The sequence below is a fragment of the Ovis canadensis genome, chromosome 13 (assembly GCF_042477335.2).
Source record: "Ovis canadensis isolate MfBH-ARS-UI-01 breed Bighorn chromosome 13, ARS-UI_OviCan_v2, whole genome shotgun sequence".
In the NCBI taxonomy this organism is placed as follows: Eukaryota; Metazoa; Chordata; class Mammalia; order Artiodactyla; family Bovidae; genus Ovis; species Ovis canadensis.
The window spans coordinates 94162165-94187144 of NC_091257.1; the positions used below are offsets into that span (position 1 = coordinate 94162165).

At 42.3% G+C, this 24980-nt stretch overlaps 1 protein-coding gene across 6 annotated transcripts in view; it reads right to left on the reverse strand.

Annotated features, from left to right (window-relative positions):
* Positions 1-2921: 2921 nt before the first annotated feature.
* The window catches only part of ADNP (activity dependent neuroprotector homeobox), a 31317-nt gene continuing 9258 nt past the window's right edge, over positions 2922-24980 (reverse strand). For 4 of the 6 annotated variants that reach the window (XM_069547043.1, XM_069547042.1, XM_069547044.1 and 1 more), the window contains 3 exons: positions 13374-13486; positions 11507-11599; positions 2922-8407 (listed from right to left, as the gene is read on the reverse strand). In XM_069547043.1, coding sequence (XP_069403144.1) covers positions 5300-8407; positions 11507-11599; positions 13374-13481 — 3309 coding nt within the window. In that variant the 5' untranslated portion in view covers positions 13482-13486 and the 3' untranslated portion in view covers positions 2922-5299. Of the gene's footprint in view, positions 8408-11506; positions 11600-13373; positions 13487-18035; positions 18111-18198; positions 19900-21143; positions 21193-21681; positions 21760-24980 lie in introns of those variants that run through there. The other 2 variants (XM_069547047.1, XM_069547046.1) reach the window with 2 other exon arrangements.

Here is a 24980-nt window from a genome sequence, read left to right on the forward strand (position 1 = left end):
TACCCTCTCTCAGGGCAGGTGAATGGGAAGCAACAGGAACACCAGGGAGCCTGCTTAGAATGAAAGTGACCATGTGGGTGGCAGAACCAGAAGGCAAGAGGCCCGGAGGCCCTGCCCACATCGCTGAGCAGCTGCCTTCTTTGGGTACCACGGCTGCTTGCATTTTCCTTTGTTAAAAGCCCAATTTGAGCTGGAGTTCCCATTACTGCCAATGAGAGTCCTATGTCATAAAAAGGAGTCTGAAACCAGGTAAGAAGAGTCGGGTACTCACTGATGGGCAGAGACTTCCCTGGGAAACACTCTGAACCAGAGCCATCTGTTGACAAATGGGTTTGGTGCCATCTGGCATGCGTTAGGGAACACGAGTCCACAGAGACACATCCAATTTTTCCAGTCTTGCCTGGGCCAAGGAAAAGGTCTCATCTTGGTGCCGGTCTGCCCTGGACCCTGTGGTTTTCCTTTTTAACCAACAAAGCAAGTCTTGGGCTCACAGCCCTCGGCAAGCAGTGGCAGGCGGCACAGTTTCAGTCTTAACGTCTTGCCTTGTGTTTTTCGGGGTGCTACCAGTAACAGCAAATCACGCGGGTTGGACTTTTCTTGCAGAAATAGGTTTCCCTTTTAAAAAGGGGCGTTGAAACATACTAAGTATGTAAAGCAGCTGTTAGACAGATGTGGCAAAAACGACGAAGATGGCAGTGTGAAGGAGTCGTTTGGGAGACACCGTGCTGGGGAAGGTAGGATGTATTGGTTTAAAACCCGGACTCACGTGTCCTTGCATTCACAGCAGGGAAAGCCTTTCTCGAGAGAGTAGTCTTCAGCCAAGATCAGGGGTGGATGGTGTGGCTGGGAAACCCAGGGGCTGTGGGCTCAGGATACTGGGTCCAAATGAGCATCTCCCCTCTGCCAGCTGGAGTGTTGGGACAAGCTAGCTCCACTCAAGCATCATGTCCTGGGTACTAACACTCCTTTTACAAGACTTTTTTTGAGGGGGTGGGGGTGGATTTAGGGAATTGGAGCAGGACTGTTTTGAGGATTCAAATTATCTTGGCATCTAGTGTCCTACAACTAGCCCTAAACACTTCTGTGATGTTTGGAAAGTTCTTATTGAGTCAAAATGTGCTCAGGATGTGTGCTGAGCTCAGGGCGATTTTATGAATATTGTTCAACTCCTGCGAAAGGTGGAATCTCGCCCCTGGCCTGGAGGACTCTGTATTTAAGCCTCTGGAGTCCTCTCTCGGGGGAAGCCGATAGAGCCAGCCCAGCAGATGCAGCCATCTTTTCACCTGCCATCCTCAAGGCAGGATCTTAAAAATTTTGACTCCCAGATGGCTGTCCCTCTTACACAGCTGTTGCCTTCTGCTTCAGGCTAGATGGCGACATGTCGCGTGCATGCACTGGAAAAGGTCATTTCTAGCCTCTTGCTTTATCAGCTTCCAGAAGGTGAGCAATTTGCTTATCAGAAGATCCATTTTGTTTCACTTGGTAGTAAGAAGATATTAATAAAGGTACAGCCAAATTTTTGCAAACACCAGTTTAGGTTTGAATGCCCTTACATCTAAGGGGTACTGATGGTGGGGGTTGGTTTGCATCACAGACGCGCACTGTACATATGCTGAAAACAGACACGCGCAACACCTCATCTACGTCGTACAGAGCACGTGTCCTGCAAATACTGGGGCCCTTCCCTCCTGCATCCTCTTAGCTGGAGCCCTTTGAAAACATGACTCAAGGATTTTCAGGGTATCTGCAGCTATGCCTTACATGCAGATTTTTGACAACTCCACTAAGTTGTAATCCCTCTAGGATTCAAGTTCTAGTGAATATTATTTTTTTTAAAGTGGAGTTTGTTGATGGAAGTAGCAGGATGCAAAGAATTGCCAGTAATTTTCCAAATAATCTTTTGTGCAAGTTTTGATCCATTTTTGAGCTAACCTAGTAGCAGTTGGTAGAAAACACCTTTCTTAACTTGCCTGTCTGGTTTATCTCAGTCTTTTTCCAGATCATGTCAAGGTGGCCCTTTAATAACTGGTATGTTGGAATGCATTTCAGTTTGGTGAGAGCAGTCTCTTGCCTTTCTTTTCGGTCCTCTGGAGGTTTAGGAGTTAGGTTCCTACATGACACTCTGGTGAAACATGTCTGCAACTGGTGCCAGGCCAATAAGCTACTGGGTTAGAAATAAGGGTCAAATGGGTTGAAAAGATCATTGCCTTAGGGAGGGGCAGAAGGCTGACCAGCTGCTCTGTGGAATCCAGATTCAGCGTGCTCTACCTAACCTCTTGGTAAAAACCAGATCTTTCCGTCACTCAAGCTAAGTGGCTCTCAAGCTGTAGTGGCAAGATGACCTGGGAGCCCCACCTCAAGGTTTAGTCTGCAGAGTAGGGAAACACCCCTCTATATGGCGGTACTCATTTGGCAAAAGCAAGCTGAATGGCCCCTAGAGAAGTGTTTCAGGTGGGGCATTCCTCCGTCTTTGATATAGATCATTTTCAAATCTATTTGCTCCCTTCTGAAGAAATGTGCATCTTTACAAGTGGGTAGGCATTTGGGCTAGACAGACACAGCCATGGGGGTTGGGAGGGGAAGGAAAGGGCATTTCCTTTTCTGCTTATAATTGAAGAGGGAACAAAGAGCTGTTTGCTGAAGACCCTCATACTACTCAATGGTAAGGAACCAAAGATGGGACAAGAAAATGCTTCTACGTGCTGAAACAGGAGAGAAACCAGTGCTTACTCAGCTTGAGTCTGGAACTTCTGGCCACAGGGAAATGTGAAGGGCAAAAAGTGCTCTGGAATTTTGTTTTTCCTTGTTCAAAAGAAAATCTACAGGATTATTCAGTCTACAGTTACAGACTTTAAGTAGAAGATGGCAGAAAGCCAGCTTTTCTTTCCAGATCATTCCAAAAGCAAACAGCAGCAACAGCATTGTTTTAAAATGGCTTTTATTGAGACACTTTCAGGACTTCTCCAACAGTTCTTACTGGGGAATCTTTATTTCCAGTCCTTAGGTGGCTAAACTCTTTTCCCCATGCTGACAAGGCCCACTCACACCACCATAGCAAGGAAGCGTACTCATCTCTCTCTGCTCAAATGTCCAGCCCGGAGCGCACCTCCCCACCCTCACCCCCTATACTGCACGAGTCTCACTAGTACTTCATGTAGGACTCACAAGACCAGGCTAAATTCTTCCTATTAGGCAGAGTAATTTCAAAGCAAATGTGAGATGGCTTAAATGCAGCTGGTATTACTATCCTCAGGTAAGATACGTTCTCAATGCCACCTTTTCTGATTAGGTAATCTGTAGCATCTTGGATGTCCACAGAGTTTATAATCTATCTGTGCGACAGATTTAAAATAGCTCAAAAAAAAAAAAAAAAAAAAAAGCTCCATGTCAGCCCCGAACACCCTGAAGGTTCTAGTCCATTCTTGTGCTTTCTCCTGTATTGTTCTGAGGCACGACTTTACATTTTAGGGGGAGGCTGGTCAAACTTTTGCCCTCAGGTAACAAAAGCGCTAAGCTCAACTTTCTGGAGTCTTGGAAATCATGGACACTAGCCCCCTTCAGAACTCCTTAGGCCAATGTCCCTGAAAGGTGACTGACCAGCCTCCGCACGGACTAAGAGCACCCATCCTGGCACGCCTCCAAACACCCTGGGGCCACCTCTGCCACCTCCTCCCTGCTCTTTAGTGCGGGGTCACTCGCACCCTACCAGCTCCTGCATCTCGACAGCCCCAGAACGTGTGCTCTCCAAAGCCTTTCTCTTAATAGTAGCAAGATGGTCCAGAGTTAAAATAAAAGCAGAGAGTAGTTGCCTGGTTAGTACAACTGTTCCCATTATAAGGTGAAAACTAATATGGACTTCACTTAGAAGAAAGAACACCAGGGTATTAAGATTCTGCTTGCAAATCAATGCTTATTTATCTTTACATCCTTTATCACTGAGACATTTACATATCCAAGCAGGTTCTGATCCTTAACAACAGGGTAACTGAAAAAATTCAAGGATGTTTATTTTAGTGATTAAAAAGGTAACAGACAAAGGCCAAACCGAATCAAAGAATTTGTAACAAGAGCCTTGAGAGAAAGCCTTCTTGGTGCCATCCTTGGTCTTCCACAAGTCTCCTCAGTGGCCGTGCCGCCATCTCTGCTGAGGAAGCCACGGCATCAACTGGTACAAGACGTAATGGACACACAGGACTGGAAGGCGTAATAAAGCAAGTAAGTATTTACATTAAGCACAATACAGCAATTTATTTAGATGCTTAAAATGAATACAAAGGGAAATAAAGATCACAAAATTATACATACTACAACAGTGTGTCATATATTAGATGGTATAAATGAATACACCAGGGTGGTGTTTAACTAAAGATAAAACTAAATATCCAAAACGCAGCACTCATTGGCCTGCTGCTTCAACACAACACACTTCCATACAGATCTAAAAGGTGTCAAAATTAGTAGCTGCAAAGTCAATTCTTGCATGTGATTTTTAGCTTAAAAGATTTCAGAAAACATCTGAAATACCAGTTTTTGTTTTTGTCAGCTGTAATGTCAAGGATATTCAGAACAAGAAAAATTCTATAATACAAGAAGAGTCCAGATATATATCTTATGTGGCTGGCCTCTGTCGCGAGATTGTACAAGGTTATGTGCAAAAACTAAGTCTGTCCCGAAGTCCACACTAGCGCAGTTTCAGGCTTTTGCTAGGTCAACTAGATACAGCGCTTATTACACAGCAAGGGCAACACTAAAAAAAGAAACGCATCTATGATGGCTACACAATAACAATATCGTAAGCATCACTTGAATAGGTCTAAAAGACTGTACAAATATACATTTCAACTATTCAGAATGAATACATGAAAAAAATTGATTTCCCCAAAGTCCACTGTACACACTGGACTGGCAGCTTGTGTGTTGGCCCTACACTACCATTTTAATCAGGAGAACGCTTCTCAAGGACGTCCAACCAGACACTGTTTTACAGAGGGAAAGAAATATTGAGAAGGCAGGTAAGACAAACCTCTGCTTTTTCTCGTGTGCGTTCATGAGCCACCAGCTTATTGGTTTTTCACATTTAGTTACTGTGTCTGTCACAGAGTGTTCTAAAGCAAGATCAGCCAATCATGTGTCACAGACTTAGAAATAGCCACTGGGATTGGAGTGGCCACATGTCCCCACCGCCTGATGACCCCGCACTCAGAAGGCAGTACCAGTTAGAACACAGCTTTGCAGTCATAACTGACAGAACAGAGTTCCAGGCTGCAGCATTTGCCACCAATGCCACAGAAGCCGGCCCTTAAGCCTGCTGGCTGCTCAGTTTAACCCCCGTCAAGCTGCCGTGCATCGGGTCAGCCACCCCATCAGTCATGTTGTCAAACTGCTCCCCATCCTCACTGTCAATTGTGCTGTTCTGCCACTCAATCTGTGGGTTGGATAAGCGCTCATCATTTTCAGTTGCATTCTTCCACTGTGACTGGTCCTTGGACCAAAACCCTTCAACTTTTCCATAGGAACTATTCTTCCACTTCAACTGCTCTCTGTCACCTTGCACGGAAGCCTTTTTTTTGGCAGCTGGCTTACTGCTCCTCGCGTCTTCACTCTGGGAAGACTCATCGGACCAGGTTCCTGTTTTCGTCTCACACGTGTTGTCCTCAAAGTCTGACACCTGTTGGGAACCGGGGCCACTCTCAGATGGAGAAGCACCATCTTTCCACTCAACAACATCATCTTGGTCAACCTCACTATCAGAGGCATCATGCATTAGTTTGGTTGGCTCCTCAGTCAAATGAATAGTTTCATATTTTGAACCATCCTCCTCTTTTTGGTCTAGCTTCTCAGTTTCTAAAGCATCTTCAGAAATTACCTTCGGTATGTGTTCCTCTGGGTTATCATTAGGGATTTTAGGCTCAACTTCAAAAACAGGGTCAAAAGGGCTATCACTCCCATTGGATTCTTCCTCCAAATTTTCAAAACTGTCTGAGGAACTGTCATCTTCCTTCCCAAGATTGAGCTTTTTGTCTGCTGTTTTACTAGCATTGACTCTGGAATCCTTCTCATCATGATTTTCAAATAGCCACTCAGCATCAAAATCCATCTCATGCTTAACTTTGTTTAACTCTTTCATGTTGAAGCCCAGTAACACACCAGGCTTGTACTTTTCACAGTCTCTGACACACTTCTTCCTCTTGTTACTAAAATGGGAAGCAATGTCACTCTTCCACAACCATAAGCTTGCCGCCAGCTTCTCAATTTCTCTCCTGGTGGGATAAGGTTGTTTGTTGAAATATTTTGTTAGGAAGCTTTTCCTGGCTTCATAGGAATCATCTTCATGACCCTTAGGGTCTAAAGCTAAAACAACAGGCTCCTCAGGCTTCTCTTCAAAGAAGCCGGGTGAATCGCTATCTTCATCTAACTTTCGCTTCTTCAGCAAGGGGAACTCCATTTGCTCGTAAGTGCGCTTCACAGGTGCCAGGCCGGGGGACTGGTTCAGCCGCGAAGGTGCGTTTGTCTTGTCCTGGCCGTTCTGGGCCTTGCCCACGCCCCTGCAGTGGACCAGGTGCAGGGTGATGGTCGAGGCGGTCATGTTGCTGGTGTACACGCCGAGGCAGTGGATGCACTTGTAGGTGAGTTTCTTCTCCACCGGATGGACTGTCTGAATCACCTGGTGCCTCTCTCGTAAGTGATGTGCAAGTGCGTCGGATATGGGTCCTTTCAGGATTGAAAAACAAAGAGGGCAAAGGGTTTTCCCAACATCTTTCTTATAGGGCACTGCAGCCTGAGGTGAGCTTTTAACAGGAATATCTGCCTTTTCCTGCACTTTTGGCTGTGGCTTTGGAGGGATGGGTGGGTTATTTTGGGCATGGTAAGCAACAGACTCGGCAGGAGCATCCCTCAGGTTATACGTGGTTACAAGGAGATGGATGTTAGTGTGACTACCCTGCTGCAATGTCAAATCAAAACTCAGAGTGGAATCTGTTTTAGGTCCCATCTCTTCGTCCACGTGAACCATCCGCATGTGAGCCGCCATCTTTTCCACGTCATTGAAGGTTGACCGGCAATAGGGACACGACAGACCATGAATTAGCATATGGTTGAGCAGAGTGTCTGTGGGCAAATAGCGATTACAGTAAAGGCATTTGCTAGTGAAATTGTGTATTTTCATAATGTAGTTGGCTACTGCTGGGACTTTCTCAGCTTTATGTTCTTTTTCGAAGTGCACGCTATATACATTTTCAGGAAAAAGCTCATTACAGATTGTACATATTTTCCACTTCTGGGTTGAGGAAGTATTGGGTGGTGGAGGGCCAGTGGCAGCTGCAGTTGGCTTGGAGCTGGACTGACCTAATACTCTGGATGCCTGTGACTGGGAGAGGGATGGAGACTTTAACTGGCCTGAAGAGAGAGGCGGGGCATTCGGAGACTGCAGTGAGTATCTTGCTGGTGCCTGGGTCCTCTGCTCTGACCCAAGACCGTAAGATCTTCCATTTCCACTTGGAAGTAACTGCTTCACAGACTGAGACTGCTGAGGAATGGAGACCGGTGCATTGCCACCCAGCCCCAGTCTCATTGACTGACCAACGCCATAGCCCTGGCCTACGGATTTGACTCCGTAGTTGTTCTGCTGTAGGTGGACATTGGACATCATGTTGACACCTGTAGAATTTAAGTTAGGCTTTGGTATTGAGAGTCTGTTCACCATCTGCTGTGATGGCAAAGACCGTACGTTTCCAGAAGCAAGGGAACCAATTCTCGATTGGAGCCCCATGCCCTTCTTCTCTTGAGGCTTGGGAGCAATCAGCATCAGGGGCTTGGACCGGGGCACCACCACATTCGTGTGGCCGATCATGGCAGTGACCTGGTAGCCTATGCGCTCGTGGTCCTCGATGACATGCTGGACCAGAGCTTCATAAGACTTCGGCATGAAAAGGCAGCGCTTGCAGTGAATACTGCTTTCCTCCCGGGCATTTGCGCCTAAGGGGACTGCACCATTGAGTGATTTTTCTCCTGCCTTTGCTATGTAAGGTGCTGCCACATGCTGAAAATGTTCCCTGTAAATGTGCTTCCTAACTATTTCATAAAGAGGATCTCGGTAAGTGCACTTCTTACAGTAATAAACAGCTTGCTCTACACTGTCAGCCTGCTTAGGTTTAAGGCCATCACTTTTGCTTTTATCTTTGAAAGTGCTGAGGCTGCTACTTGGTGCGCTGGCGTTTGGAGCATGAAATATTTTAATGTGTGTTTCCAAAGTCTTTTTGTCTGCATTGAACGTACAGTAGGGGCAATTAAGAAGAATCCTATTTTCAAAGTCTTCACTATGGACATTCCGGAAATGACTTTTGTAGGCAGAGAAAAATTTTGAAGAAAATGGGCAAGCGCTGCAGCAAAAAGGTTTTGTCCGATAGTCCTAAAGAAAACACAAAAACTGGAATCAGAATGCCACTTCAGATAAGCATGAACAGGTTCTAGATTTTTTTTCCCCAAGATAGTCTTGAAGAGACAATGCTATTTTTAGAATTGAAACTGTAATTCATTGATCTGAGTAAAACTTCCTTTTGAAAAATGCATAATTTATAAAACATTAGGTTGGTACAAAGGTAATTGCGGTTTTGGACTCCATTTTAAATCATTATAAGTAGGCTCAAACACATTTTTATAAATCAAAATAGGAACCACGACAACCAACACATTTTTGCCACTGAAAAGTAAGTTTGTTTATTCCTGCAGTGTGGTAAAAGCTGTGCTTCAGGATTCAACAAACTCTTGGAAAGCATTTTCTGCCTCCTGCTGGTTGGGGAAGTGTTTTCCCTGCAAAAAGCTGTCAAGATGCTTGAAGCAGCGGCAGTTGGCTGGCAAGAGTCCAGGTGGACACTGCGGGAGGCGGAGCTCCTGGCGTGTGCAGCCTCTGAGCGCCGCTGTGCCGCATGCGACGGTGATGCTGTGCACGAGAACGGGGCCGTTCTGCTGACCAGCGCCGGCTGCAGGAGGGAGTTTTCGGTGCATCTCAATCGATTTGCTGAGCGTACTTCTTGGCTGTAATTGTTTCGTCGGGATTCAGAAAGCTATAGTGGATCAGACAGGCAGCAGACCACCAGACTGTGACTACGTTCTTTCTTCGGTGCCAGCAAGGCTTTGGGAAGTGCTGTGGAGCTTCCTCTCAGTCCAACCACCAACTGGACTGGTTTGTCACTGTTTGTCATATAAAACCCGCTTCTTGTTGCACGTCACAATCCGATAGAGAAACAGTTCATTGTTGCACAGAATAAGGGAAGACACTTCAAAACGACTTTTTGATTTTCGGTTAGCTTATCATGAGACACCCACTCATCGAGTTTCTTCACTTTTCCAATTTGCTTCAAATGCCGAACAACTGTAGAATGGGCAATGTTCAGCTTTTTGGCAACTTCTCATGGAGTAAGAAGATCAGCTTCGATGATGGCTCTCACCCGCTCGTTGTCAATTCCCGATGAGTAACCACTAACGTTCCCCTGAGGCTCTCGTCTCTCACGAAGCTTCCTGAACCGCCAGCCGCGCACGCGCGTTAGCAGCTCCTGGGCCAAGTGCTCTGTGCTGCCAGTTGATTCCGCTGCTTTGCAACCCATTCTGAACACGAGTAAGAAAATCACTTGAATTTGCTTTTTGTCTAACATCCTTTCCATAGTCTAAAATAGATATAAACAGCAAGTAATAAGTCATTCACAAAAAAACATAAAGTGAGACGAGCATTAAAATGTATAACATAACTACATTTATTTAGTGTATTCCAACAGCAAAGGTAAATTTCAACAATACAAAAACCGCAATTACTTTTGTACCAACCTAATATAAACTCAAATGAAAAAGCTGTTGTAAACTAATAAACACTTATTTTGGTGTCACAAATAAAAACTCCATTCAGAATTTTTCCTCAGTGTTTTTAGAAAAGAACAGTCACATTCAGTCACATTTGCTCACTGGTTTAGAGAAACCCAAAGACAAATGGCTTCAAGATAAACATTTTATAGTTAGAAAGGACAAAGAATAAGCTAGGTGAAATCACTACAATCACTCTGTAAGTACAGCCGCTAAGTTGCTGAAGGTTTCAGACTCACTAAACACTAGAACTCAGGCCCCAGAGTGTTCTAGTGCAATTAGGCAATACAATATAAAGACATACCTTTGATCCTTTCCATCACGGAAAAATTTTTGTAAAAAAAAAAAGGGCACATTTTCAAAAATCTCAAACATTTCCCCCCTCTGATCTAAGTAGAGTGTAGTATTCGGATTTCACTGAGATCAAAAACCCCACTGATCTGAAAAGTCAGCTTTCTTCTGTAAGCCACGCTGTTCCTTCTTCTCAACCAAGAGCAGCTTCAAAAGAAGTAATGAAGTGACAGCCACTCTGATTCAAATTAAGAAATTAAGTAAAAATTCCTACAGAATGTGGGGAATGCAGGATATTAAAAAGCCAATAAAACAAGCACTGCACAACTTACTAGTATCAAAGAGCAACTTATAGAAACAGCTCATTAACATCTGTGCAGTTGGTCCTTTCATGATAGGGGAAACAAGCTCGGTGAGAGGTGATCGCTTTTTCCTTATAAAAAATCTACCTTGTTTCAGACACTGGCTACAACCAAAATGAAGTACTGTGCTTTTCCTTCTTTAGTTTTGGCAAAACTGAATTAACTAAGTGATGCGTCCTGCTGGAAGGCTTTCCTATTTCAAGGCTGCTGGTTGATACCCTTTCCTGGGTTATTACTTAGAAAAGAACCAGATGACATCACATTTCTGAGGTGGAGGTTAAAAGTACTGACTCCCTGCCAAGTATGTTCCAACAGATGAACAGATAAATAATCCAGAATTACAATCACCACTGAAATAAATAATGATACAGTTTGAATTGATAATCACTCCTCCCTGTGGGAAAAGATATATTACCCATGGCCCTCTATTTTTTGTTATAACATCACCTATTGTTATTTGTTGGCCCTGCTGGTGCCTTTGATTACCTAATACCATTTTAAATTCCAATCGGTAACAGTTAAGCTGCCCACCGCTACCATCCTACAGAGCCACCTGTCCCACAGCCCAAGTGCTGGCTGATACTACCCCACAGAGGCTGGGTGACGATATAGACGAGCAGGAAAACCTAAATGGAAGAAAGAGTCCTGACTTCCCCTTTATAGAAAAGACAAGCACTGCAACACAGAAAACTGAAGGAACATTTCAGAATCAGAAGAACCAGAATACTTTTGGCAGGGTTAGAGGAGAGGGGAATTCTGGTATACGTTGGGGATCACAACTCTTAAGTAACAAACTTTCCTATTCCTCTTACATTTAGTTTCAGGACAATGAAAAAAACTAGACCAAAGTTCTTCCTATTTTTCTCTCTTAGGAAAATATGAGATAATAAATTTTTAACACTTTCCACATTAGGTGGTCTACAAATAATGTTACACTATGGAAGGCCTAGAACCGAAAAGGGAAAATGCTGCTTTGGGGGCAAGTCTCCTGTGCCACTTACCTGGTTTTTTGTAAGCGAAGGGTCCCATAGTCCTACATCCTCCCATGTAGTGTTTTTCAAATAAAAGTCATTAGGTTCAAACTGTTTAAAGTCCTAGAAAACAGTGAAAGAAGTTTCAAAAACATGGTATTAATTCTAGCCCACCTTGACATATAAATCCTATCTCTTACTAGGGCTGGGGAGATGAACAGGAAAGTCAACCCCACCCAGAATGAGACTAGGAGTCGTAAGGTTCTTAGGAAGTACAAAAGGGCACATGGATGTTACAGTGAACATTGTGTGTCAACTAAACATTCCCGTCATGGTCACCAGGTTCCAAAGAAACCACTGGAGTTCTAATTAAATAAAAAATTAAGCCATGTATTAATACCATTAAGAGCTGGTAACTCATCAGCTGTAATACTGGAACAGAGTGTAAGACAGCAACATTCACTCAGTACTACAAATGTGGTATTCCGGTTCTCTGCAAGAAAAATGTTCTGTGGAGATGGGGGCGGGGTGGGACTGGACTAGAAGGAAAACTCAGGATTTCTGAACCCCAAAAGGAGGACCGCTACTCAAAGAAAGCATGTGGTATCATGTTAAATTACTCTTGTGTAAAAATTTGACCCCCCGCAACCGTGAGATAGGAATATTAAAAGTCTTATAGTAAAATTCCTCTTGTTCCCCAAAGGTTCGCAGTTCAGTGTGGAATATCAAGTATACATAAATATATTCCAGAGTACGGAGTGGGTGTAATAGGGATGAACAAATCAAATGCAGGATAGGGAAAGTACCTCTAATATTTGCACTGTTTATTCTTATGACGATCACCCCACTGCACGGGGAGTGAATGGACTATTTCATCAGGTAGGTCTGCCTGTACCTGAGGTGTTGGAGAGGGTATGGAGTGAGCTCCACACTGGGGATGACATAGCTAGAGAAATCCAATTCTGAGACGCTTTGGTCTTCATGATATGCCCCTAGAGTAGGTAAGGGAACCAGGAAAAGAAACTGTTGCATGAAGGAAATTGCTTTTTTACTTTCAATTTCTTCCAAACATTTACCAAGTGCCTGTTGCGTGCCCAGCACTGTGCTAGGTGCTGAGGAGACACAGATGGGCAAGGTAGTTACAGTCCCTGGCCCAGCTGGAACTTAAAAGGCTAGTGGGGAAAACAGCTTTAACCATTTCTTTCCAATCAGAGGTTTCTGATCCACTAACCACAAGATCAGAGCAACGAGATCTGGAAGGGGAGCCCACTGCACTGGTTATCCCACAGGGCTGGTAGAAAGCTCACAGAATCAAAGGCGAGAACAACAGTCTGTAAAGTCCAAACTGTTACCGAGGGAAAGACAATGGTCTATGATGGGTCAAAAGGGCCAACAAACGCTCAAATCCCAAGGAAAGAGACAACAAGCACCCCAACTACTACTCCTCAACAATCAGAAGGTCAACCAAAACATTCAGGCACATCAGAATGAGAACAGGCTCTGGAGTCTCACAGACAGACCTGCCACATGATCAGCTGTGAGGTGGACCTAGTCCTTTACTGGTTCTTCATATGTGTATTTGAGATAAGAATTCCTATATCCCCCTAGGGGCTGTTTTAAAGGATTTGAATTTAGAGACCATTTTAAAGCACCTAGTAGAAAACGTCCGACGTGGCACTTTCTCAGTGGTAACTGCTTTTGCCTCAGGACGCAAAGATGAAAAAGCCCACTTTAGGGAGAAGGGAACAAGTTAGGCTAATTGAGAAAGTTCTAGCAAAGCTAATGCTGCAGTTAAATTTCAGAATCGCACCTAAAAATTAACGATCCTGGCCACTGACACAAAGTAATGGAGCAGAAGCTGAGTCGTGTGAAAATTAAAAAATGACATGCTACTTACTTCTATGTGTTCTTTACAGTATTCCAACCCAATGTCACTAAGTATTTTTTTCACAGTTTTCCGGGCTTTTCTTAAACTGCCAAGATTGTTGACAGGAAGTTGGAACATAGTTTCTATTGGAAAAAAAAATTTAAGTCAAGTCAAAACAGGAGCAACTTGCAATATTTACTAATTCCACTGATGGTAGGATCACAAACCCTGGCCCAGTATGACAAAAAAAGGTGAGTAGATATCCTTATCCACTATGTTCTAAACCCTTAAAGGAAGCACTCCCTGACCCTCTCTACCCCTAACAGGACATTTTATGTTGTAGATGACATGAATCCAGGGCAGCACAGTTCTGATCAGACCTTCAAAAAACTAGTTTGGGATGAACTTATTTAAAGTTGAGAATTAGGATATCCCAACCGATCACTTTAAAATCAAACGTGAATCTTTTTCTCCTTGTGATGTTGAACCTCTGAAAACAGAAAAATGTCCACCATTTCTGCATCATTACCACATCATCTTGAGTGCCAGAGAAAGTAAGTTTGTGTTGCCTGGGAACTATCCTGCAGATTGTGATGGGATTGGGAGTTTTTGCACTCTACCCAAACTAGACACGGATGGCCATGTATCCCGCCCCGCAGTCAGCACCACTCCTGGACAAAGACGCTCTGTCGTGCCGTGGAGTCAGTGCGGAGATGGGGTAAGCCAGCACCAGGTGTCAGAGCAAACGGTAACTGACAGAATCAGGGGAGCCTTTGAGAAAGGAAACGTTTCTGTATGTATGAGGAAACTGAAATATTATTTAAATGACCCAATACATTAAAGCAGAAATTTAGATCCACTTTTCCAAGTTCCTTAAAAACAATGGTTAAGAAAATAAAATAAAACTTGGGCAACTGATAATTTGTATGGCTTGCAAAGTGACCATGAATGTTCCCTACACAGCAGGGTAAAAATTTATCATCGACTTAATAATCTAAGTAAAATTTACAGGCTATAAAGTAGCTCTAAAGACCAAAACCAGGCAGAAACAAAAGCCGATACATCAGGATTTAAAATTCAGTACATGCAAATCTGGCTTTCTAATTAATAAAGGCTGTCACTCTGTAATATCACTACCATTTGTAAACCACAATCACAAAGTCAACTAATTCAACTGTGGTAAGATAAGTTACTGCACTTACTATTCTAAAAATCAATATTAACTATGAAAAATGGGGAGGGGGGATGAATCTTACCAAAACCCCCAGCAACTTCCAGAAAACCTAAATCTGGATATATTTTACCAGAACTTAGTATACCTGAGGCCAAAAGCAGCATGCAGTTCCCGGAGACAAACACCCTCAAGATGGACTCCTAGTTGATCACAAAGCATGACCATGGTGTCCTCTGCACACAGGCTGCCGTCTCACCCTGCCCAGTGTTTAGCCAACAGACTGAGAAGTCAGTTCTGGTGCAAACTGATGTGCACTGAAGGCCAGATTCACTAGCCCTTATGGAAATTTTACTGCTAAATTATTTTGAACCATCTTTTTGATTCAAAAAATCTATTGCTTAATAAACTGATTAAAAAGAAAAAAAACTAGGTTCTCACAAACTAGGCCATCAGAGAGAACCACCTGACAGAGAAGTGTTTCGGAAATCGAGGAGGTGCTCTGGGCTAGTTCTGAAGAGACCGAGCAGCACAGTGAGCTCTGAGGAGAGACGTCTTGTCTCCATTCATTTCATCAACGCTCCATGGGCCCAAATCCCATTCTTTTGGAACTTCCATGTTAATCCCATTCCACTTCAGAGCAGAGATGTGACCCAAAGACAGCCCTTTTCTGGTTTTCCCTGCCTCCTGGAAAAGCAGCTCAACATCTTACTAAAACAAATACAGAAAAATCTGGAAATATCACCACATACAGAAAACATCCTGGGGAGTCAAAGTAAAGCTCAGGGTAAAAGAAAATCCCATTTCCTATGGAGAACACCCGTGTTCTAAGCACCCGCCCCACAACAGCTCACAAAGTTGTTTTAAGACTTCCAAGTGAGGCATACCTCACTGCTTCATGGCACCCAATGTTATCTACCTACAGTTGTGAAAAAGTTACAATATGCTCATAAGGGAGCTTAGCTATAAAATCTTACATATAAAAGATGATTATTTCAGCCATAAATTTCTTCAGTTTACTTGAGTTGAATTAAACAATCTTATAAATAGTGACACTGCTTACTGGAAAATGCTGTACAGAAAATGGTTATTCTACAATTAGCTAGGAGGGATCCAAGTTAAAGTTTACATTGAAAGATGAAAAATATTCTAGGTTAAGATTCTAACTGTCTTCATAAGCAGATTTCTGACATTTCTGATCATCTTGGGAATTCTATCATCTGCCCCTTTCCCTGGATGAAGGTATTCTTCACAGAGACCATCTCCAAAATTTCGTCCATCTGGAGCTAGAATAACACATTCATATGTGTTAGCATCCTCAAAAACAATGAAAACTTCCTCTAGCTTTTCACTTACTGAATAAAACACTTTTTCTCAGATATAAAGCAGGTACGTGGTATAGAAATACAATGAGTAAAGAAGGCTCCCTCCTACTCCTAGCCTCCATTTCCTGTGTATACTTCTTCAGTTTTTCTATGCCGACAACAAGCCAAAGACTCCTTGAACCAAAGTCTCCAACAACGTCTATCGGCTAATGTTAGAATTATTACGGGTGATTAGATAAAGAACTCAAGGGCCCTATGCTTTTTATGTTTTTCCCAGCTCACTGCTTGCTGTTAAGAAACAACTTCAAATCAACAGCTTCCTTTGGGGTTCATTGATGTTATCTATTTGATTCTTGTTTAAAAACATCTAAAAGACACTGGCCTCTTCTTCACCCCTTAAAAGCCTTTTGAATCAGAAACTGAATCAAAGGGCCACACCTTCCTATTTATTCTGTGCTTAACTGGGAAGGGAGAAGGACAGAGTAAATAGGCAGCTGACTGCCTGAGGTTAGGGGGTGCTCCTCACTTCTGAATAGAGCTTAGAATATTCACCATCATTGCTCTTAGGGAGGAAGGTGTCTTACGATAACATCAAACTGTCTAGAGGTGGGCACTGAAAGGAGTGCAGAGGGATGGGCGTGCTCCCCAGATCTGTCCCCAGGTGGCTAACCATTCTCAGGAGCCTCCTTGGCTATCAGGATGGCCACTTTCACCAGGTCAGCACCACTACCCGAATACCAAGGAAAGCTTCCTTTAGCCAAACCATACACTTCTGGGCTCACAGCATAAAAAAGGGGAAAATATCCAATTTAATAGAATGAAACCACTGTTCATCTGTTCATCAATCATTTTTGGAGCACTTTATCCATGTGCTAAATATAGAGAGCTGAACAGGATACAGTTCTTCCCCTTCAACAGCCCATTGCTTCTCGGGTATACAGCAGGCACTGGGTCACTGGAGTAAAGGAGACACTTGCTCCCCTCTCTGCCCAGCTTCCTCTTGGAACCATCAGTGCAGAGAGTATAGGACTCTGGTTAACCAATTAGTGTTCTCTCTCTGCAGACTCTGATTAAGTACAGACTTTGACATGTGCCCCAAACAGGGCTAACAGTGAGCAGGAGAAAAGCACAGAACAGAAGACTCTCCTGCTGCTGCTGGCTGCTGCGAGATCCTCAATCCAGCTGTGCCCGAAAGACAGCCCTCTTGATTTCACCATTCCTCCCCCAAACTTTTCATAAACAAGTACAAGCACATGATCACTTTTGCTTAAGTTTTGGTTCATGATGCTTGCAGCCAAAAGTTTTGGTAGTGGGAAATAGAAGAGGAAGTGAGCAAGGAAGAGGGAAGACTGGAAATTTTATGCAGAATAATTACATTTATGAATTGGGAGTAGTAGAAAGAATAGGGATTTGTCAGGAAGATGCAATCATTCTGAAAGAGGCATTGGCCCCTAGTTTCATTAATTAAAAACAAAAACACTTTATGGGAAGAGTAAAACACTTTGTAAATTCTAAAAGATTTTGGGCAAAGCTCAAACTCATTAATAATGGAGTTAACATTTCTAAGTGTTTTATTAACTGAAGTTAATTTTGGTTAAGCATATGCCATCTGATGCACTATTGAATATTTTAGCCATATTCCTTCTTATCAATCTCTGTAAAATATACCCACACCTACTGATTAGGGCCAAAACACTAAAGTTTTACTAATAATCCCGGCCAAATTCCCACTCAGAAAGTAATTCCTTCCTCAGAAAGCAAGAGTCAAGATGATTGAAATGAAAATACGAGCTCTGTGGCCATAGGGTACAGATGATTTAAAACCATATGAATTTTAACTATACATAAGACTGATCAAATGCATGAACCTCTTATCTCAAAAGCAAAAATACTCCTTTATACCAACTACAAAGAGGTACATAAAAGCAGAAAGAGCCTGCCTCACAAGGAAATATCTACAGGCCAAATCTTGACAGAAGGATCATGATACATCAATGACTGTGAACTTTATTTAGGCAAAGAGGTCATTAACTGACAACACAATAATCATCGTTTCAGAAACAAGCCCGGCCAGGAGGCTTAAACCTTGTCAGGGGCTGCACTCAGGCTCATCTGGGCCAAGAACAGAGAGAGGAGCCCAACAGACGACAGCGATAGTTCAAGAGGCTGAAGCAAGATGTGCAGGACCTAACATACCAAGTCAACAGGGCTTGTCTGTAAACTGCAGTCCCTCAGCAAAGACACCGTATCAAGGACAGCATCATTTAGTCCCTGTTTTTAGGAGAAAAGCATTTATAATTGCACCATCAAAGTAAAAACAAAACAACAAAAAGAACCCCCATGAAACCCAATGTTAAACCTTTGACTGATGCTGCTGCTAAGTCACTTCAGTCGTGTCCGACTCTGTGCGATCCCATCGACAGCAGCCCATCAGGTTCCCCCGTCACTGGGATTCTCCAGGCAAGAACACTGGAGCGGGTTGCCATTTCCTTCTCCAATGCATGAAAGTGAAAAGTGAAAGTGAAGTCGCTTAGTCGTGTCTGACTCTTAGTGACCCCATGGACTGCAGCCTACTAGGCTCTTCAGTCCATGGGATTTGCCAGGCAAGAATCCTGGAGTGGGGTGCCACTGCCTTCTCCAAACCTTTGACTAGGTATACATAATCAAGTCAGGAAGAAAAAAAAAAACCACCCTCCAAATCTAACTTCTACAGATTATATTTTAAATAACTGGAAGTGTGGATCTAGAACAGCATTTCCCAGTATACAAATTCTTCATATTTTTATATGCATTCTTACACATTTCAAGTTGCTAATAAAATATATGGTGCTAATTTAACAGGCCAGAAAACACAGAAGTAAACACAGTAGTGTGTCCTGGTTTCCAGCACCTGCAGGCGTAACTCTGAGACGTTGTAACGCGTGGGAAGTGAAATCTGAACATATACTAGAATGACAACCACTGCGTCCTTATACCAGCGAATGCAAATCTACAATTTTCATGGAAAAAAACATTTCTAACATTGTATTGAGAGGCAGACCAGACCAGGTTTTTGGTAAAACCTGAACATAAGTTGCTTAGTCTAAACCAGTGGTTTCCACTGCCCCCACCTGACCTTAAAGAGATGAAATCCTTGTTTTTAAAGAAATCTTAGTTGCAATATGAAAAGGATAAAAAGTGGAGAGAGGGGCTCAGGTTGATGGAAAGAGGAAGAAGGAAAAGTGCTCCATCTCCAAGTCTCTCTCTGAAATAGTCACTTGTCTAAACTAAAGCTCAATATGCAAATTTATGCCAAGGTCACCCAAAGCATTAAATCTGATGGCTAGAGCAGAATTCCAGTAGTTTGCCGAAAATCTCCCCTGAATAAAATTAACCTTATCAGAATACGGTTATAGGCAGCCCACAGTAAGCTTAAGAATTAGGACACAGTTTATACTCTTCTGTTTTTTAAACATTTCTACATTAAAGCTATTAAAAACAAAAACAAACCAAAAAAACACCTCTCTGGAAACATCTTTTTGGTAGGGAGTAGGGGAGAATCAAAGGCCAGAAATGATGCCATTACTAGTGAAGGAAAAAACAAAACAAGGCAGCAATATATTCTAAGTTAATAAAAAAAACCAGGAAGACATTCAAATACCTACTACATTTAAATATACTACAGTATAAACAATTTCAGTTCTGGTACATCATCAACCCAAGTTAATATGTAAGAAATTCAGATCCTAAATACTTAAAACAATATTCCACTTAATGTTGGTGCAAGTATTTACATAACCCACACTGGGGTTTTTAAGTCAGTCTTTGAAATTTCTTTAAACCACTGATCTAACTAAAAATATTAAGTTATGCTATTTTCTAAGAGGCGTAGGCATTTGAAGAGTCACAGGAAGAGAATTAAAGCATCAGTTACTCCACTGCTACTCATGATGGCACTTAAAAAAACTGTGTGTGATGTCCTTGTGGAAACATTTTGGACCCGTTAAGGTAGAAAGTACTCAGGCAGAAGGGAAACTTCATTCCCATACTTCTGTCACCCCTCAGCAACATATTCAATACTGTAAGTACCACTCACTGAGTAAAAGTGTGGTCACTATGAAACATTTTCTTTTTATAACCAATTAAGTATTTACCTGTCCTGACTATTCTGGGACCCCAAGTGGTGAACACAGACGCCTTACGTGCTTTTCAGGATGCCACTAGCCCTACACTTACATTAAGCCGGATGTAATAAGATTCATGTATTTGTATTTTAAGAAAACGCTGTAAAGCCTTTCTAGAACAACCCCCTGATAAGTGAACACATTGGGAGCGTAGAGCCTACATCCAGTCTGGAAGCAATCACCCCACTCAATCTTTTCCTAAAACACAGACCCGAACAGAAGCAGCTTATCTTTCAATTTCCTATAACTGCGGGCAAAAGACCTTCCAGATGCCACAGGCTCTTCACATGAAAGGCAACTGGGTGTCCTCCTTTTCCTCTCTTCCTCAATCCCAAATACCACAGAACAAGTAACTGACTGTCCAGGAATAGAATGCTACTCTGGGTTAGTGGATGAGACTGTGCAGCATACAGGAATTTTAGTCCCCTTCTCACCAGGGAACGTTCAGCAGCGCTGAGGAACGTGCAAGCCCAGAGGGATGAGAAAAAGAAACTGCTTCGCCAATGAAGAAACACTTGCACTAAAGGTAAATTTAAATACTGAACATCAACTACGTTGCTTAGGATAATCATACTGGAACACTGTTAATAAAGACAAGAAGCAAATAGGAAATGTAACTAATTTTTCTTCTGTCAGTTCGTAACAAAAGAAACCCAGTTAAAAAAAGATTTTCAAGTTTTTAACCAAATCAGTTATTAAATCCCTTATAATTAAGTTTTCATAACTATTTCTTTCGTATTTATGCAAGGCAAAATGCCTGTATTCTCTAGATACAGCAAGCTGTACAGAAATGTTTTATCACAGGGATACCTTTGTTCCCTCTCTATAAACGATGTATGACTCTCTTCCACACACAGCTCTGCCTTAAGAGACTGTCTGCCCAACTGCTTGGTGTGAGTGAAGCACAAACCCCACACCAGGCAGCTTGTCCCGCACAGGACAGTTCTGTTCACAAGTTTACTTGACAACGCCATGGAAGAAGCCCACGACTCTCAGTTCAGCTGCGAAAGTCTAAACACTCAGCTGCCCAACAGCCTTTCCAGGTGTTCAGACCCTCCCTGCTCCCCCTCCCAGGAGGCCCCTCTCCAAGCTCGCCAAGCTCACCACGCTCGGTGCTTTTCACAGCCCCTTCCCTCCTCACCTCAGCCAGCCTCCAGCAAACGGGCTCCAGCTGGCCAATCTCTGGTGCCCTGTTAAAACATGGGTACTTCAGGGGTGACATGATCAGGCCAAGCGGGACAATGCTTCTTTAGTTCTCAGTATGATTTTTAAACTAATGCTGCTGAAGGGTGCATTCGTATTGGTTGCACCCACTTCACACACACGACTACAAACAACCTTTTTTATTTTGGCATCAGGTGCCATCTTTCTCAGCATTAGCTGGTTTAGCTGATGAGAAAGAGATACTCTATTCTGAATACATGTCTGGTTAAAAAAGAAATAAATGTCAACTATGTTTAGGCACCGTCTCATTGAAGGGGCATGGACATACAGGCCTTAAGAAGGACAAAAGATTAAGATTCATATTTCAAATCATAGTATCAACTAAAATCAATTATGAAAATGCAGCACTTTGAATCACTGAAAAGGATCTAGGGTTTTACTTAATCTAAACTCTTCTTGTTTTAGAGGAGCAACTGAGAAGCAACTGGCTTAAGGGCAATGAGCGTGTCACTCACAGAGCTGGGTCTCAAGGTCATCTCCAGATCTAGGGTGCAGTGTTCTTCCTATTATCCATGCAGATGAAGCTCTGATCACTGACATTAATTAAAAGTAAACAATGCATATAATATACACACATCTGAAAGTGTCAAGACTTTAATACCCAAGGTTGAAATAACCATAAATAATTCAGTCAAACCAGCTCAAACAGAGATAATTAAGAATGCACACATACATCTCAGATCAGAGGGTCCCATTACCTCCAAAAAAGTGAGCCATGAGCTCAGTTCTGACTGAGACCACTTGCCCTAAAGCGCTTTAAACATCACTACGGATGCCGACAGTTACTAGATGGTCACATCTGAGAGACAGCTTTCTATCCAAGTTGTAATGGCAGCATCTTGCAAAATGAGAACCACAATCTTAGAATCCTTAAGTAAAACAATAGCTTTTAAAAAGCCAGATGTGTATTCTAGGTCTCCCCTATGATAATGAACCAGTTAACCATTACCACACTCATGGAGTGCTCTGAGAACTGCCGAGAACAGGCAGAGGCTTTGGCCATCTTTTTTCTTTCTCTAAGGGCAAGGGCGGGGGTGGGGGTGGGGCTGCGGGGACTAGTCTGCTCTCAACTGCCTCTAAAGCTCAGGTTCCTTTCCCCTGGCAAATCCTCTTCGTTACTGTTACAAAGGCAACTGAGAAATGAAAACACTTGCCCAGGCAAAAACTTGCACATGCACGTTCTCCGCATTATTCGTAATATCCAAGAAGGAAAATCACCCCAAATCTCCATCAACTGATAAATGGTTAAGTAAAATGTGGTAATATTGATACAATGGGATATGATTTAGTCATAAAAAGGAGGGAAATATTGATATATGCTCAACATGATGAACCTTGAAAATACCATGCCAAATGAAAAGTCACAAAAGGCCACTTACTGTATAATTCCACTTATATGAAGTATCTAAAAAAGGCAAATCTCAGAGACAGGAGATTAAAGTTGCCTAAGGTTGGAGGAGTTGTGGGGGCAGGGAGGGAATAGAGGGTGCCTGCTAAAGGGTACTAACTAGGCTCTTCGTGGGGTGAAGAAACTATTTTAAAATTAATTGTGGTGATAGCAGCACAACTCTGAATATACTAGAAAACACTGAATCATATACTTTAAATGGGTGAGCTGTATGAAATGTGAAAAAATATTTTAAGTTGTTAACAGGCCTAGCATAAGATTACAAAACGTAGATAAGGCAACGAACACAAATGATTTTACCCAAAGACAAGACAACAGTAAATCCTGGGGTATACTTATCCTTCCAGATTTTACGCATGCATAATTTTTCTTAAAAAAAAAAAATCAAAACACAAAAAAGGGAATCAATGTATTTTATTCAGTATTTACTCACACAGCAAGAAAACCCGTATTGCTTGAAAATTTTCTAAGTTGATTTTTAAGAATTATGTGTTCCAATACGGCAGATACTAGCCACACATGGCTCCCATGCACTTGAAATGAGGCTAGTCTGAGCTGAGCTGAGATGCCTTAAGCTTCTGCCATGCTACCATCACCACCATCCCTCCCCACAACCCCTTCACCTCGCAGAACCGAAACTCAGAACGTCTGCATCCAGCAGCAACACTCCCCCTCTCCCCTACCACACGCACATGGCAACCACCACGCGGGTGGCCTCTATGCTGCTGACCACTTGAGGTACTTCACAGAAGTGGAATCATAAATACCTGTCCTTTTGTGACTACTTATTCTACTTAGCATAAATGCCTGTAAGGTTTACCCAGCTGTAGCATCATGTCAGATTTCCCTTCCCTTTCAGGCTGAATAACATTTCATGCTATGTATGCATCACGTTTATCCATTCACTTGTTGATGGACATTTGCTCTCTTTCAGCTACTGTGAATAACACTGCCAGGAACATGGGTGTACAAGCAGCTCTCTCAGACACACGCGTGTGTTGCTACATCTCATGGCAACCCTGTGGCTCTGCCACTTACACTCCCAAGTATACAGGTTCCAATTTCTGCACCTCCTCACCAACATTTTTCTCTTTTTGACAATAAGCATCTTAATGGGTGTGAGGTTATTACTTTCATCATAATTTAAATTTGCTTTTCCCTAAAGATTAGTAATGTTGAGCAGCTTTCCATGCACTTTTGGGCAATTAATGTATCTTCTTTACCCATCTAGATTTGCTTTTAAGCATAAAATATATTTGAGATTTCCAATGCTTAATATGAAAAAAATGCAAAGTATCTCATAAATAACCTTCCAAAAATAGACTGCATGTTGAAATGACAATACTTTGGATATGCTGGATTGAAAATTATTAATTTCACTTTTCATTTTTTAAAAAGTAGCTACTGGAAACATGGAAAAGCCTCAAAGATATTATGCTAAGCAAAATAAACCTGTCATAAAAGACAAATATTATACGATTCCACTCACTTGAGACACTAACAGTAGTTAAATTCACAGAGATAGAAAGTAGAAGGGTGGCTGCCAAGGACTGGCAGGGAGGGGAGGAGGAGGATTTACTGTTTAACGGGGACAGAGTTTGCACTCTGCAAGATGAAAAAAGTTCTGGAGATGGATGGTGGTAATTGCTGCGCAATAATCTTTCTGAGTGTACTTAACGGCACAGAACTGTACGCTTAAAAGTGGATGGTTCAGTTCAGTTCAGCTCAGTCGTCAGTCGACTCTTTGCGACCCCCTGGTTATTAACGTGATGCATAAATTTTATGTCACGTAGATTTTACCACAAATCAAGTAAAAAAAAAAAAAAGGTAATTATGAGAAAATACAAGACAAACAGTAGTCAACACAGAAGCAGATAAGGCTGTTATTAAGTATCTGTTAAGACTGTTTAAAGCTTCCTTTGAACAGGATAAATCCTTTAGAGCAAGTCCTGGATGTAATAAAAGAACTCTGAAGGCCTTTACAAATTTCTAGACCATTTTGGACTATATTAAACGAGCACTTCTCTGGTAATACATGAATGGCCTTCAAACTGCTAAGTACTTAAAAAGAAAAACCTTAGTAGAGAGTTCACTTTCCTGGCAAAACTGCTTCACTCCAAGAGGCCAGGAACAAAGGACTATATCACTTTTGTCCAAGATTGTAAAATTCACTCTGCCTTAACTAACAGTTTAACCCAGTCAGGGTTACTTTAATGAGAAGTTCAATTATATTTTAATTTTGCAAAAAATTGAAATGATTCTACAGCAGGTAGCAAAAGCACAGAAATTTTCACATAATTTTCATGTATTAAACTTTCAAATCACCTTAAGTTTCTTTCAAACAGT